The sequence below is a fragment of the Heteronotia binoei genome, chromosome 1, assembly GCF_032191835.1.
Source record: "Heteronotia binoei isolate CCM8104 ecotype False Entrance Well chromosome 1, APGP_CSIRO_Hbin_v1, whole genome shotgun sequence".
NCBI classification, from domain to species: Eukaryota; Metazoa; Chordata; class Lepidosauria; order Squamata; family Gekkonidae; genus Heteronotia; species Heteronotia binoei.
In genome coordinates, this window is record NC_083223.1 from 139,114,405 (window position 1) to 139,131,755 (window position 17,351).

A 17,351-nucleotide genomic window follows, 5' to 3' on the forward strand; every position below is an offset into this window, starting at 1 on the left:
TCTCCCATTGTTTCCAATGGGCAATCCTGTCATTCCTTTTAGTATATCCTCTGCCTTGGCTATTTTTATGAAGGCAACAGAGGAATTGTCTAAGTAAGTATTGTGTAAGTATTATTATTAGGTTGAAAGCCTAGATGGGCAAAGCTTGCCTTTTTATAAATTTTACACAAATATAAATTCTAGTCCGCAACAAATAAGCAGTGCTATTACAGAAACAAAACTTAGAGGCACCTTTATGTTGTAGCCAAACACCACCAGACTGAGAGAAAAGGTTTAGCTGGTAAAGTAATTATCTGAAAAGAATAGAGAGAAACTCCAGCCTAACTTCATATCCCTTTCTACTTGGTGGCGGCAAGAGCCTAGTCGCATAAGGCACGAAAACGCTGGCAGTCCGGTTTCTTCCCGTCCTTCTGCTTTCCTTGCCTGGGTTTTGGGACGTCCTCATGAAACTCCGCCCCTGGATATGGGCGAGCGAACGAGGAAGAGGCAAAAGGAAAAGAAAGGCGGGGGGGGGGGCAGGCTTATTCAGTCCACACTCTGCCCGGTTGTGGGTTCAGGAGCTCGAGTCCTTCCTTTTCAGTGCCTGCCTGTTCTGATCTGACTCAGGCACGGGAAGGGAAGAAGTGGGAAGTGGCAGCCAGCTGGCGGGAAGGAAGGAGAGAAAGAGAACCGCTGCCGTCGCCACCAGCCTTTTTCTCCACCCCTGCCGTCGCGGCCCAGTAGGAGGGACCCAGAGGAACCAGTCAGGGCCCATTCCTGGGTAGGGGTAGGCTTGCTACCACAGCCCAGCCATGGCCACCAAGGTGAGGAGAAAAGCGCTGCCGCCACCGCCCTGCTTTATAGCAACGCTCTCGTACCCAGCCAGATACGGTCAACTCTAGCTCTCACAGCAGCTGCCTGGCTCTGGCTGCCTTACCAGTGCTTTCTTATCCCCCAACTGGGAGGGGGGGGGAGAGACACTGGTGTGGGGTGGGGCGGCCGTTCTTGAGGAATCTCCCTGTGGGGGGGGGGCATGTATCTCTTTTTGTCTTAGCTGCGGGGGAGGGCAGCAGGGCATTTTGGCGGGATTCCGCTTCCTCGCTGGCATGGGGGGGGGGGGGGTCCATTGGTGAATCGAGAGAAGGCGTGTCAAGGGGGGGGGGAATGTTTTGAGGAATATGTTCAACCAGCAGGGACAACGTTGTGTCTTCATTTTGATATGTTTTGGTCCTCTCTTTCTCTTCACACAACGCAGTGCGCTGGCTAGTATTGACTTAGGCCTTAGCTACATTCCGTCTTTGGGACAGCAAATGGGGGATAGTGCTGGAGATAAGCTTGGAACTTCTGCGCTTTTAGCTAAAGAGCCTCTCTCCGCTAATTAGGTATTCATTAACTCCTGCTAAATGGCAAAATGGAATTATTGGGAGATCAGAGGAAGAGAGCACTGTGTTTTAAAAAGGCTTTTCCTCGTCTAATAGGTTGCCTCCCATTCTGCCATAAGTTGCTTTTTGTGCTTTCCAGTTTCTCCTGTCACCCCTGCCCCAGACTCTTGTTGGTTGTGTTCAGATTTTGTACACAATAGTTCAGTGCAGTTTGCCTGTGCTTGTTTTATCTAGGAAGTGGTTATCTAAGCTCCAGTACTGGGTGTCACTGAATTGCCTTTGGTATTCTGGAAAGATATCAGGAGGGTTAATGTAAGAGATGCAGTGACAAGTATCTAATTGAATAAAGTAGTTAAGTGTATGTTATCAGTTGTAAGAAAACATTTAAAAATGTTTTTGTGGGTAGGGAAAGAGTGCTGAGAAGTCCCATGGGAGCATCTGGGAGAAAGTGAATATACTGAGTAGGACACTTGGAATATGGGAGCTCTATAAAAAGTAAATTCAATAATCTTTATTCTGTAAATGTTTGTGGTCTAGAGTTACATCATGGTGCCTTTACAGTTGGTTCTAAGGCCAGCAATGAGAAACTGGTCACTGGGTGTTTTTAAATATGTCTTTTTTGTTCCCTTCATCTAACCACATACATTAGTTTGAATCACCAGAGCATGTTTACAGCTAGTAGTTCCAGCCCACACACTACTGAAAATTAAGCATGTGGCCTACCTGTTTTTAAAGGAGATATTCATATGACTAATCAGTCTGCTTTTTTATTTGTGCCTTTTGAAATTACATTATAAAAGCATAATTACACTTGCTTTTAAGCATTTCATTGCTACATAAATCAAAATTGCAAGTCTTTTAAAGTTGAATTCTTACAGATTTCTTATATAGTCTTTAACAAAGTGAGAAACAGAGTTGATTGTTCTATCAACTATCAGTTAATGATATTCCTAACACTGTTTATCACAATGTTTCATAGTTTCATAGTCCTTTTTGGTTGGTATCCTGGTACTTGTCTCTCATTTTATAGATGAATTGCTGAAACTTAAAGATAATGTGTCATTTTGGTTAAATAATTGATACTGTAGTGCAGATAGATGGGATCCAAGTGGTTCTTACTGCTATACAAGTTGGTCAGGCAACATTCTTGAGACCATCTTCAATGTATTCCTCTAATGTGACTCTTTCTAGCAGTGGAGTGATCTGCATCTTCAAAAAGGCCTTAATATATTTGATTTTTATTTTCATTATTCAATATTTAGGCAGGAAAGGAAAATGTGACTTTGTTTTAAAACAATTATTAAAAAAATGTAATTGCTGAATAGTACTCTTACCTCATCCATGACTTCAGATTTTTAACTCTGACATGTCTTTCTGTATACAATATTCTAAGAAGGAATAATAAAACTCCTTTCGTTTATGATACAGGGTTGAGTTTTCTTCGTTCCACTTTTGTTATATGGGCATTCTGTACTACATGGCTAGTTTGAAATGTTCAAGTTTTGGATTTCAGAAGTAAATATCCCTGTGGAAATTGGAGCAGTGGAGATTGCAGTCCAGACTTGGAAGTGTTTTTATTTATATAAAATATGTATACCCTACCATGGTGGCATGTTGAACTGCAGTTAGGTTATTTTTGTTTCTATTATTTAAGTTGCATTTTCATCCAAAACTCTTTGAAGTGACATCGACTATACTTTAAAACTCAAAACTAACAAACCAACAGCTACAAAAATAGGAAACGTTTTTGTAGATGGTGTATGTGTATGATATGATTTATTGGGTGAGTGGGTCTTAGGCATGTGAGTGAAGAAAAAAGGAGAGCAGAGGAAGGATTTTGCTGAATGTTTTTGTAGTGCCAGTCCTCAGATCCTCATGTACGACTGTGGATAGTGCACACACACTTACATGTGGAATCTATGTACTCACCAATTTTAAGGAAAATGAAGGGCTGTACCAATTGGAGCAGAGATGAAGAAAAAACAGTGGTGCAGAGGGATGAAAATTTTATTCCAGTATGTTAATAACCCTATGCACTTTGCATTGAGTTGGGAGGGAGGGGAAGGATCTGTGGAATATAATCCTTTTGTATTCCAAAGATCCCCCTGAGGAAGCTCAGTGAAAAACATATAAGGGTTATTAATATGGTGGTGGAAAGTACTGTCAAGTCACAGCTGACCTATGTAGGGTTTTCAAGGCAATAGGTGTTCAGAGGTGGTATGCCATTGCCTGCCTCTGTGTCCTGATCCAGGTATTTTTGAAGGACTTTCATCCAAATACTAGCCAAAGCCAACCCTGCTTAGCTTCCAAGATCTGACAAAATCAGGCTAGCCTGGGCCATCCAGATCAGGGCTGGTTATTAACGTATTAGAATAAAACTTTCGTCCGCCTGTACCGTATTTTTTTCTTCAACTCTTTACTCATGTTAGACACTTGCCACTAGATCTGTGGGAGAGGCACAAAAGTAAAGTAAGTTTAGAAAGGCAGCCAGAGTTTCAAAAGTTTAAGACTTGTATGCTTTTATTTCACTTCCTGGATACAGTGCTATTGAGGTTATGATGACTTGTTCATCAGTTATTTAATTTACATGGATAATTTAATTTAGCTTTTCATAGGTGTTGTGTGAAAGAACATCTTAATAGTTCAGTTGTGTAGCGAGAATATAAACTGTTCTGTGGTAGCATAGAAGTAGATTATATTACCTGTATTTAGAACCTTTTGAATAGATCTGTTAATACTGGCTGCTAGATTTTGGTATTCACTTCTTTGCAGTTACCTGTTTGATATGAAACAACATTTGTTAAGCTTTTCAGAATACCATGATGCAGTGTGATTCTCCTTCTGCTATTTGTTATAAGCTTAAAAATATGAAGTTTTCCACTTAAGCAGCCGCAGAAGCATAGCCCAATTGTTGCTCATTTGGAATAGGCCACTGTGCTATGATAAAAGGAAATGAAGGGACATTGTTTCAGTGCCAGAAAAAATGCAGCTTCATTTGGTAAACATGAAGCCTTGTGGCATCTTTTATTTCACTTTCCAGAGGCAAATGATAAATTGCTGTATCCTCTGCTCAGATGTAATTGCACTGTGATTGTGAAACATTTTGTGAAACATTCAGGAATAATAAAGGCTTTCCAGTTGGGAAACTGATGTGTAAGAAAAGTGTATTGTTTTATATGTTATGCTTTTGTTTGCATTCATAATTATTAAACATAAAATAGCAGGAATTTCAGTTACCTAAATTGACACTTGTATTTCTAAAATGTTAATATTTTGTAGGAGTGGCATTTTAAAGAAGCTGGTGTAAGTTTTTAAGATATGATTTAGTAAAATTGTTTCATTTGGTCAAATGGCATTAAAAGTCCATAGATAAGCTGTGGCCTAAAAGGTAGCACTGTAAATAGTATATATTTAGACAAACTGTTGCACATATTTTACATAAATGATCTTTGCATGATATTTTAATTACATTTTTGCCGTCTGTCTTCCAAAGAGTTCAGAGAGGAATATATCACTGCCCATTCTGTCCTGTCATAGTGACCCTTTGAAGTAGGTTAATCTGAGCATGAGTGACTGGCCCAAGGAAACCAGAGATCCATTTACTATACCATAGTTCCCCCAAAACTTGCTGAGATCTTGGTGCCCCACAATTGGAGATCTCATCTCTCAACACTAACATTTAATAATTATGCATTTATGTAGTGTGAGTTAGTAAATGAAAAGCACTTTTAATGCTCAACAAAATGTACAAGCATTGCTGATCATATTCTTATCCTTATATTGCTGGTGAGGGAGTTGAGCCTGAGTGACTGTGTTTTGTCTAAATCAGGGGTGGCCAAACTTGCTTAACATAAGAGCCACACAGAATAAATGTCAGATACTTGGGAGCCACAAGACATGAACATCAGATGTTTGAGAGCCTCAAGGAAGAGAGGCAGGCAAATAGATGGGAGGAGAGTGAGAAAGAGAGAGGTGAAAGAAATCAACTTTAATTTTAAATGCATACTTGAAGTCGCTGGCTAGCTTTGCTTAGAGAAGTGATTTAAGGAGACAAATGCCTTCTCCATGTTGGCTAATGGGACAGTGGGGGCTTTGAGAGCCACACAATGTGTGTGAAAGAGCCAGTTTGACCATCCCTGGTCCAAAATAATCCTGCAGGTTTATAGCTGAATTGACATCTGAATTCAGGCTTTCCAGCCCACACTCATGCATCAACTCCATGTCATGGCTACATCACCTATTTTCTCTAATTTCTCTCTAGCATTCTAATTAATTTGTGTGGAGTCAGCGCCGGCCCGTGGGTGCTGGCGCCCTAGGCAGGCTGCCTTCCCACATGGTGCTGTGCGCTCCATCCCCCCCCCCCCCGGTTCTCCGCTGAGCCGCAGTGGCCACCCACCTCCTCTTCCCCCCTTCCCTCCCTTTCCTGTTTACCTCCCTCCCCCCCGCTACCAGCCCCCTCCAGCCTGTCCCTGCCCCCTCTGGCCCGCCGATGCGCCCCTGCTGATGCCGCTCTGCTCACTCACTTGCTGCCCCTCTCCCCACTCAGCATGACTAAAACTAAGGCCTGCCGGCTCCTGGCAGCCCGCACCTGCGCGTTTTGTTAAGAGTCTCTTAAATCGCACAGGTGTGGGATGCGAGGAGTCGGCAGGCCTTAGTTTTAGTCACGGTGAGGGGCGGCGAGCGAGGGAGCTAGTGGGGAGCCAGAGAGGGCAGGAGCAGGCCGGAGGGTGCTAATGGTGGTGGTGTGGGGAGGAGGGGGAAGGAAGAAAGCCAAACTAGACGGTTGGATGGCTGGGGCACCGGAGGGGGCGAGAGCCCAATTTTCTGCCCCCACCTCCTGGCGTCCTAGGCAACTGCCTAGTTTGCCTAGTGGGTGAGCCAGTCCTGTGTGGAGTGGTTAGAAAGTTAGACTAGGATCTAGAAGTGCTAGGTTCACATCACTATAACACCATGATGCTTGCTGGTTGAGTTTGGTCCAGTCACTCACTCTCTCTCAGCCTAACCTTCCTGAGAGCGTTGTTAGATAAAATGAAGGAGATAATAATTTACACTGTAGTGAGTGCCTTTGAAGAAGAACGTGACTAAAATTTACTTAATACCAGGGCTTTTTTTGTAGCAGGAACTCCTTTGCATATTAGGCTGCACCCCTCTTATGTAGCCAATCCTCCAGGGCTCTTATTACAGGGCCTATTGTAAGCTCTTGGAGGATTGACTAAATCAGAAGTGTGTGGCCTAATTTGCAAAGGAGTTCCTGCTACAAAAAAAGCCCTGCTTAATACAGTTATTGTAATGTACTGAGTGACGAGACGTGTTGAAGGCAACATGCTTTATTAGCGAGTACATCACAAAGCAAGGCAACGCGGGCTGGGTCCTGATTATATGCATACCCCGGAACAACCCTCAGTCTGGCCAGGTCCAATCCTGGCCAGTTAAACTTCCCACCACAGATCTTGATTGGCGGAGCGTATTTGTGGAGCTACATCCGGGGACCAGTGGACTTCCACTGGTCACCTCCATAGCGTCCGCTGTGTTGTAATTTCAGGACTGAAATGCAAGACACAACACTCCTCCCCCCCCCCCCCCCCCAGTTCAAGACACGAAGTCTTTCAAGTAGGCTGGTGCCCTGTGTTTCCAGGTAGACCTCCTCGGGGTTATTTGGGGAGTTGGAGCGGCCGCTGTGGTTGGCGGGGCAGCTGGTTCCTCATGGTGGGGTGACGCCAGAAAAGGGCTGTCTGTCGCCTGTTGCTGTTCCGGAATCTCCTCTCTGGGGGGGTGCTCCCTCCGCTGTGGTGCTCTTCCGCCCGCATAGTCGACGCGGCCGGCATAGGCTGGGCAGCTTCCAGGGGTGTTGCTGTTAGTACTCCCCTGATTGTTGTTGGTTCTTCCGGCAATGTGCGACAGTGCACCTCCTTAGGATCTGGCCCCCCTCCGACGAGATCTCGTTGGAGTGGGACCTGGTGACCCGCAGCACCCAGGCGGCTAACCACTCCGGCCAGCTTGCAAAGTTCTTTGTGTATACCGGATCCCCTGGAAAGAATTCCCTAGAGGCTTCCCTGGTTTCGGGGGAACTGCGGAGGTCCGTAGCCCGGTCAGGATGCAACCTGTCTAGCCTTGTGATCAACTTCCTCCCCATTAGTAACTTGGCAGGGCTTAACCCGGTGATGGGGTTGGGGGTGATTCTGTTATCAAATAGGAAGGCTGCTAGGTGGTGATCCCAATCTCCCTGTACAATGCGACCCAGGGCCTCTTTAGTGGTGCGCACCATACGCTCTGCTTGGCCATTGGTGGCTGGATGGAAAGGGGCGGACCAAATGTGCTGGATGAGGTACCGATTCAAGAACTCCTGGAATTCCCGGGAGGTGAAAGCAGTCCCATTGTCTGTGATGAGGGTCTCAGGAATCCCTTGAGTGCAAAAGACCCTTCGCAAGGCTCTGACCGCTGCCATGGTGGAGGTTGAAGCTACGGGAATCACTTCCAACCACTTGGTGTATGCATCAACTAAGATAAAGAATATTTGGCCCTGGTATGGCCCTGCAAAGTCTAGGTGTAACCGGGACCACAGCCTCCCGCGGTGGACAGGGGCACTGGGCAGAGCAGGTCGGGACTCTTGGCAGGGTTGGCACCTTTGAACGCACCCTTCTATCTCCTCGTCCATCCCCGGCCACCATACATAGCTACATGCCAGGGCCTTCATGTGCACTATCCCCGGGTGTGTTTTGTGTAGGGTTTCCAGCACTTGCTTCCGCAATGGGGGGGCGGGTACCACCACCCTGCTACCACAGAGAAGGCACTCCTTGTGCATGGACACTTCTTCTCTGTGTGATGCGAATGCCCTGAATTCTGCGTCCAGTTTGCCCGTGGGCCACCCTCTTCCCACCCAGTCTAAAATGCGTGCGAGGATGCGGTCTCTACCCGTGGCCCTAGTTACCTCGGCGGAGTGGAGGGGCCTCTCTGGTAGAGTCTCTATAAGCATCACATGGTGGGCGGGGGCGGGATCCAGGTCCATAGAGGGCAGCGCTTACCGTACAGGTAGTTGTTGAATTTATGCACACCCGCCACTATTGCCAAGGCCTCTTTGTCTATCTGGGCATAGTTGCCATACCGGTTCTAGCACTCTCTGGGCCGTGAGGCGGTCCAGCTCCACTTCTATTTTTGGTTTAAGAATGAACGGAACTCCCCTGGCCTTCAGCCTTATCGGTCTCACGCGGGGATCGAGGGAGAAGGTGATGGGAGGCCCCTTGTAGCACCCCAGGGACCCATCAAACACTTCTGGGAATTCCCGGCACACGTGCTCGAAAATTTGTGTTCGCATCTGCTGCACCCCCAGTATTTGAATACCCAGCGGTCGAAACCAGGCCAGCCCCAGTAATGTGGTGAGCTGGCGTTTGACCACGGGAATGTCCAGCTTGCCCTTAAAAGTTCTTAAACTCTACCCTTACAGTGGCCCAACCCAAAATCTGTACAGGGTTTTTTTGGAAGTCCTGCAGTATGAAGTCCGCCGGTCGCAGCCAGGGCCGGCAACGGGGACAAAGTTTTCTTAGAGACTCCTCCGAAATTATGGAGATGGAGGAGCCCGAGTCCAGCTCCATCAGGAATGGAGCGCCCTCGATTAGGACCGACACCTTATCTGGGGTGGTGAGGGGCAAGTTCATTACCTGCAGGCTAGTTGATGCGGTCAAGTAGGCATCAGTCGAGTCGTGGTTGGTGGACTGGTGTCTGTGGGTGGCCTTGGCCCGGCAAGCCCGTGCTATGTGGCCCACCCTTCCGCAGTTCCTGCCATCCACATTGTGGTAGGGGCAGTCCCAGCGCTCGGGTGGATCCCCACAGCTGGCGCACTTGGTGTTGGCTGGTTTCTCTGTCGCTCATGGCTGCGTGGGCGCTCTCGGCCCCATTCCTGGTTGGCGACGTAGCTGGTTTGCCTCCTCCTTCTCTGGGTTGCCCGGTGCCATATCCTCTTGGTGGACGGCTTCCGCTTGCGGGTTGTTGTAAGCTTTGGTTGCTCTCTCGAACGCGGTGGCTTCGTTGAAGGCGAGTTGGAGGGTGAGGTCTTCCTTTGCGAAGAGCTTTTGCTGCAGTCTTTTGTCTCGGAGGCCCCAGACGAAGTGATCCCTCAGGGCTTCCTCTAGCTTGTCGAAGCTGCAGTTCCCTGCGATTTGGCGGAGGGCAGCCAGGTAGACGGCGGCCGTCTCTCCAGCCCCTTGATCCCTCTTGCGGCCGTCTCTCCTGCCACAGATCTTGATTGGTGGAGCGTATTTGCGGAGCTACATCCGGGGACCAGTGGACTTCTCTGGTCACCTCCATAGCATCTGCTGTGTTGTAATTTCAAGACTGAAATGCAAGACACAACAGTTATCTTTACATATCTTTGTAGGATTGCAAGCATGTTTCTTGCTTTGGTCTTATGTCCTTACCAATGTTCCCTCTAAGCTGCGGAATCTTGTGAGAAAAAAATTCTAATTTGTTAGCTACTGGCATTAAAGTTGTGAGCTCCTGGCATTAAAATTGTGAGCTTCTGCATAAATTAGTGTGCTCTGGGGTCATCCTTTCTGAGCTAAGACAAAAATGTGTGAGCTGGAGGCTAAAAATCCGTGAGCTAGCTCACGCTAACTCAGCTTAGAGGGAACCCTGGTCCTTACCAGTGCTGAGAGTCACTGAAAGTTGGTCAACATATGCTTGGAAAAGCCTGTCTGCTAAACATAAATTGCTGTGCTTTTTAAAGACACAGGAATATAGCAAATAAGGCAGCCTGTAGCACTGCCAGAAAAGTAGTCCACTCTTTTCTATGCACTTGGAGCATGAATACAGAGTCCCTCAGCTGTCTAACTCATTCCATCTTTGGGATTTGGAGCTTCTCTAGTGGTGTCCTTCACAGGCCTATTGTAGATCCTCTCTTATACCCATAATTTGTTCTGTTGGTCTAAACTATCACTTTAATGCCAACAACTACTTTTGTTCTTCTGATTTCCATCCAGACTACTTGTAACTAACTTCTCTGTCTTTGTTATGTTTTTTAAATGTATGGTATCCTCTTCTTTCAATCTAAACTCTAATGCTGATTTCCCTCTCTCTCTCTCTCTCTCTCTCTCTCTCTCTCTCTCTCATCCTTCCTTCACTATGTTTAATCTGGGATCCATCTGTGTAGTACAGAGTAGTGAGCATGAACTGGGAGTATCAACAGATAAAACAACTGTATGGAAGCAATTCCTATGATGATGGCAGTTATTACCTTGTTCCACTTGTGAAAATTGCAGTGAGGAAGCTGTGCTTGCTTTGATAGATGTACTGAGTTACATGTTGGCTCCTTGATGAAGGATGACTTTTTTCAGTGAGGGGAAGGCATCCAGAAAGTGGTGAGGCCACACCTCTGCTTGCTTGATAAGGCTATGTGAATTTTGTTTTGTTATGTATGGCTCCTATCTGAGAGACCAGGCTAACCTCTCCAGTTTCTGTAAAGCCCTCTGCTCGATAGGTTGGTTGAGCTCCTGTTCCAAGTTTTGTTTTGTTTTTAAAGAGCAGCAATGAGCATGTGGTAGTTTTTATAAGCAGAACTTTGGGGAGAGAGTTTGCAGCAGCCCACAGCATGAATGATCAGGGCATCCCAGCTGCAGAGACTGTTGCCACACCATTCAAGAGGACCAGCAGGAAGAGGCCTCCTCCCTCATCTGAGGCTTCAGACAGAGGAGCGGGGGTGGTGGCATGGGAACCAAACAAAGAAGTGAAGCCAGGTCCCTTAATGCCCAAGGTTTTGGAGGTGAGGGGGAAAGCAAGTGAGGCCATGGCAAACAACAGCCGGTGAGAGGGAGGTTGAGTGGCTGAGCCTACAGGCTCCCATTCCCCCCAGCATCCAAAGAAGCCTGCTGCAAGCAACAGTAGTAGTAACATGGAGGTTGAGCAGTCCATGTCTGCTGTCTCCCATTCCCCCTTGTGCCCAAAGAAGGCCCCTAAAAATTGGTCAGCGGGGGAAAGGAAGTGGATGGATGCCATGGTAAGCACAAAGGGCAGGTGAGCCCTCATGGTGAGCCCATTCCAGTGCCAGGGGATACCCAGGGGAGAACCTGATGGAGGAACACCAGCACCGGCCCTGGGGCCAGGATTAGGTCCTTGGGCAGGATTGGGGGCACCTGGGATTTGGGAGCAGGCTAGCCAACATCTAGGGGCTCCACAACCACTACAGCAGCAGAAGGGCACAATGGGCTTCTACGTGGTGACCGGCCCTTCATGCCCCCACAATTTCAGCCAGGCCCATCCTGGTTTTGGCCTGTGATGGGTACCCCTTGGCTCCTTCCTGCTCTGTGGTCACCCAGTTTTGGAAATCAAGAGCCGGTACCACAATGGATCACCTGGCTCTGATGCAAAGGGGAAGGTCAGCATTCAAGGGCCATGGGGGTCGCAGGGACCATGCTTCCCCCAACTCCTCTTCATCCATGGTCACCTCTCTAGGGGACCAGTCAGAGAAGGGGGATGGTGAATGGTCAGGGGAAGAATCAGAAACTCAGACCTCTTTGTCTAGAAGACTGTTTCAAATGCAACACTTCCAGAGATTGTTGAGTAAGGTGATTCCTACACTGAACTACCAGATGGAGGAAACAGAGAAACCCAGATCTTGTCTCAGCTCAGTTGGACACGACAATCAAGGTACAAACCATTTCTCCCTTCCCAGATGTCTTGGACAATATCATGAAGGTGGAGTGAGCTGTCCCTGGAGGTGGGAATTCTTTGTTATCAATGGCCAAAAAACTCTACATGTTACCAGTGGAGACTATGGAGAATCTGAAGGTCTCCTTGGTGGATACGCCAGTGGCAGCATTACATTCTGGAGTGTTCTGCCAAAGGATGGGGAGAATGCCCTGAAGGATGCTACAGATAGAATGAGGCGGCTCTGAAGAAAGCCACAAGGCAATGTCTCTAGCCCTGCGAACCACAGCAGTACTCTCAAATTTCACTAGAGCCATCATCATTAGGGGGGACAATCTTCTCCAACACCCACATGTTTTGCCATTGGAGCTAACGGGAGCCCACCTAAAGATAAAGAGAGTAGCTGAGTTCACTTCAGATGCATTACAGGACAACCTTCAGTCCTTTCAGACATTCAAGTCAGGGTCAAGATAGAAAAAGATTACAAAAGTTTTAGATTGAATCCAGAAACAATCTGAGATAATCCTCATCCTTCAGGAATGACAAGGGTGCCGCAGCCAAGAAGCAGACTTCAGGACTACCAGATTGGAGGCCTTAGTGGAGGCTTAAGTATTGTCTGTCATCCATCATGGCTGCAAAACAGAGCTCAGTGCCACTCCACCTTGTAGCTTCACACCTTCTCTAAAGCTTAGAAGCAAACGGCTACAATTTCAGGACGCTATCCAACATCTATGGAAGATAGGACCAAGAGAGGAAGTTCCAGAGAAAAAACATTACAAAGGGGTTTACTCTGTTCTCTTTGTTGTTCCAAAGAAATCAGAGGACTGGAGAGCGGTGTTGAATCTGAGAGGCAACAAATGGGTGCTGAATCAACAAATGGGTGCAGAAAAGGAAATTCAGAATGGAATCCCTGTAACATATCCTCCAGGTACTTCAGCAAGGGGACTTCCTTACATCCATAGATCTCAAGAAGACCTATTTACATATCCCCATACACCAGGACTCCAGATGTTTCCTACACTTTTATTTCCAGGGGTAGCATTTTCAATACAAAGCTTTGCCCTTTGGCCTTTCTACAGTGTCCAGGGTTTTCACCAAAGTAATGGTGACATTGGTGGCATGCCTCGGCCTGGAGGGCATTTATGTGTACCCGTATTTGGATGACAGCTTGATATGGACAGGGGACTGCGAAACAGCCGTGCATGCAACAGGGAGGGCAGCAGCCTTCCTGTGCAGACACAGGTTTCTCATCAACAAGAAAAGAGCAACATGACCCGAACTAGAGACCTAGTACATCTTGGGGCCAGGATGTGCACATCCCAAGCCACCATGTTTCTAACAGAGGGCAAACAACACAAGATCTGTGACCTAGTGATGGGTATCAGGATTGGACCTGATGCAGCTGGTGGCAGTTCAAGGCCTGATTATCTCCTGCATAGACATAGTACCATGGGCACATTTCCATGCATCCTTACAGTGGATGCTTCTTCCCTACAAGAAGGACATCACCAGATGAAAACACAGATGGATTGTGGCGCAGGATGATCTAAAGAGGGAGTTGAAATGGTGGACAACAACAGTGAACCTGAGCAAGGATATCAGTTTCCTCCGGCCACAATGAATAGTCATCACAACAGATGCCAGCAAGAGAGATTGGGGGGGGCACTCTGTGGGCATCGTGGCACAAGGGAAGTTGTCCCAGACAGAAATGAAGCACAGCATCAACTGGCTGGAACCATGAGCAGTCAGACTGGTACTGGCAGCCTTCAGCCACTTGGTGACGGACTGCCGTGTTCTCATGTGCAATGACAACATGACATCAAAGGCCCACATAAAACGGCAAGGGGGCACCAGATCAAAGTCCCATTTTGGGAAGCACAAGCTCTGCTTCAGTGGGCAGAGGAGAATATCACAATCATAAGAGCAGCGCACCTCAAGGGCCAGGCTAACAGTCAGGTGAACTGGCTGAACAGGGAAGATCTAGATAAAAATATGGAGCAGAGGTCCATCAGTGGCTATTAGCCACAGTGTGTGTGTGTGTGTGTGTGTATAAAAATTTTTGCCACTGTGTGACACAGAGTGTTGGACTGGATGGGCCATTGGCCTGATCTAACATGGCTTCTCTTATGTTCTTATGTTATGTTCTTATGACCCAGGGGAGTGGGTTCTAAACAGGGAAGTCTTTGCACTGCTGGTGGACAGATTCAGACCTCCTGTAATGGATCTTCTAGCAACCTTGAGGAACAGCCAAGTGGATTGATTCCTTTCTAGATTCTAAGAACCAGTTGCAGAAGGGGTGGATACTCTGACACACCCATGGCCCAAAGGACTCCTGTTCGCCTTCCTACCACCAGCCCTGTTAGGTTGGTTAATAAACAGGATCAGGAAGGAACAGGCAGAGGTGCTCTTGTGGCCCCTTACTGGCCAAGGAGACCATGGTTCTTGGACCTGGTACAAATGATGACCTCAGAACCACGAAGGCTACCACTCAGACCAGACTTATTACACCAAGGTCCAATGCTACACCCAGACCCAGAATGGTTACAACTGATGGTAAGCTGCTACATGGGCTTCCTTCCCAACTTTCATGAGACATTACAGAATAGACCAAGTGGCATCTGCAGAAATAGCTTTTAACAGAAAGGTCTTGCAGGAAGTTTTGCAATGGTGAGGGGTTTTTTTAAAGGAAAAAGAAAGAAAAAGAAAAACCACCCAAAATCAACTTGGATACAGCTAACCACTTTCTGAATGACTTCTCCCCACTGAAGAAGAACGGAACACTGGAATTTACCTGAATGTTCCTTCTTTTCAGTGTGGTTGAAGCAATCCACATCACTTCCTCAGATGGAATTGTAGACAGGTTACAAGACAACAAGGAGGAATAGGAGTCTACAACAGGAACCCCTCTCCTGAAAAAGGCTACATCAGATGCGGCCGAATTGGCACATTATTGGCCGGTCTCAAATTTGCCGTTTTTGGGCAAAATTATTGAGAGGGCAGTAGCGTTACAGTTGCATTGTTTTCTGGATGACACTTCCATCCTAGATCCTCACCAGTCCAGCATTCACCTGGGTCATGGGATGGAGACAGTGCTGGTCGCTCTGGTGGATGACCTCCAGCGGCATCTGAATCGAGGCAGTTCGGCAGTGCTGATGTTGTTAGACCTATTGGCTGCGTTCGATATGGTCAACCATCCATTACTGACCTGCCGCCTCGCCGATGCAGGGATTCAGGGGCTGGCCTTGCAATGGCTTTCCTCTTTCCTTGACGGTTGGGGACAAAGGGTGGCGATTGGGGGAGAACTGTCCCAGAGGCATCCACTTAATTGTGGGGTGCCACAGGGGGCGGTGCTCTCCCCGATGTTTAACATCTACATGCCCCCCCTTGCCCAGATTGCCCGAAGGTATGGGCTGGGTTTCCCAGATTGCCCGAAGGTATGGGCTGGGTTGTCACCAATATGCTGATGAAACCCAGCTCTATCTACTGATGGACGGCTGGCCTGGCTGCGTCCCAGAAAATCTGGACCTGGCGTTGCAAGCTGTGGCAGGATGGCTCAGGCTGAGTAGGTTGAAGTTGAACCTAGCGAAGACAGAGGTCCTTTGCCTGAGCCGTGGCGGCCTGGGAAGGGAAATCCCCCTACCAGCTTTTGACAGTGCACCATTGGAAACAGCATGCAGGGTCAAGAGCTTGGGGGTGCTACTGGAGCCTTCCTTGTCAATGGAGGCCCAGAAAGCAACCACTGCTAAATCTGCCTTTTTCATCTTAGGCAGGCGAGGCAGTTGGCCCCCTTCCTGAAGCGTGACGACCTAGCAACAGTGATCCATGCAACGGACACCTCGAGGTTAGACTACTGTAATGCCCTCTACATGGGGCTGTCCCTGTGCCGAACCTGGAAACCACAGCTAGTGCAGAACGCAGCAGCCAGACTGTTATTGGGTCTCCCTAAGTGGGAGTACATACAGCTGAGGCTGCGGGAACTGCACTGGCTGCCAATTGTGTACCGGATTCGTTACAAGGTGCTGGTTATTACCTTCAAAGCCCTATATGGCCAAGGACCTGCCTACCTTAGGAACCGTCTCTCCCCATATGTTTCCCAGAGAGTACTGAGATCTGGTTCGCAAAATCTATTGAAAATCCCTGGGCTGAAGGAGGCCAAACTGAAAGCTACAAGAGAAAGGGCCTTTTTGATCACCGCTCCCCACTGGTGGAACTAATTACCGGAAGAGGTGCGGGCTCTGTGGAGCCTTGCCCAGTTCCACAGGGCCTGCAAGACTACCCTCTTTCAGCTGCCTTTTTCTTAATGTGGAATCTATTGTACCATCATCACGTAAAATTGTAAGATGAGTAACATCGAGACTGTAGCACCAAACTAATTTGCTGGAACTGAATTTGATGGTTTTAATTAGATGGTTTTAATGTAATAGAATATATAAGTGAATTGCAATATGTAATATGTTGTGTAAACAGTGTGCTTTTATTATTGTAATGTTTGTATTTTATGTTAAGCTATGTGAGCCGCCCTGAGCCTGCTTCGGCAGGGAGGGCAGGATACAAATTAAATATTATTATTATTATTACACAAAAATGCAAACCAGGGGGTGACAAGACAGAAAAAGAGAGAGAGAGAATGACAAGATGGACAAGAGGAAAATGTAGAGAATGGAGACACTTGATGTGGACACTGCACAGAGCAGGGCTTGGACATAAGTGGAGAAGGTCAGCCTGGTCTCTCTGATTGGAGCCACACATAACAAAATAAATTTGTATAGCCCTATCGAGCAAGCAGAGGCATGACCTAACCACTTTCTGGATGATTTTGCCCCCACTGAAGAGAAGGAACCTTCAGGTAAGTTCCAGTGTTCCGTTCATTGTGAGTTGGAGAGCATCATGCTGAGAAGATTTTTCTAATGTTGAGCCATTCTTTTTCCATTTTTGCTAACCATGTAAGTATTGGTAATGAGTGTTAGTTTTAACTGTGTATGAAATTTTTCAGAACTATGTTTGCTTGATGTGTCTTTGTAATATGCCAGCCATGTGATGTGAATTTCAAACATGATTACAAATTCTGCTAAGGTAGCCACATTGCCCCCCCCCCCAAAAAAAAAAATGTTTTTTGCACCCTGAGAGCCTCTGGCTTTCTGACATCTGAAGTGTGGATGAATACATCCATTTGATATCAAGGCAAGGTCTTTCTGCTAGGGCTTGTATTCTTTCAGGCCCTTTCAAAAGGAAGTAGCTTGGCTATATTCATGCTTCAAGAGAATATTAATCAAAAATCTTTAGTGTGACCCTCTAAAGCTCTTGCATCCATGGCCATAAGTAATGAAACAAGTTAGCAGGATAATAATCAAAGGT

The 17,351-nt window shown here is 47.1% G+C and overlaps 1 protein-coding gene across 2 annotated transcripts in view; it reads left to right on the forward strand.

Moving 5' to 3' along the window:
* The first annotated feature begins 473 nt into the window (after positions 1 to 473).
* Positions 474 to 17,351, forward strand: part of SNX9 (sorting nexin 9) — a 79,674-nt gene continuing 62,796 nt past the window's right edge. For both annotated transcript variants that reach the window (XM_060241373.1, XM_060241382.1), the window contains exon 1: positions 474 to 803. In XM_060241373.1, the coding sequence (XP_060097356.1) occupies positions 792 to 803 (12 nt within the window). In that variant the 5' untranslated portion in view covers positions 474 to 791. The remainder of the gene's footprint in view (positions 804 to 17,351) is intronic.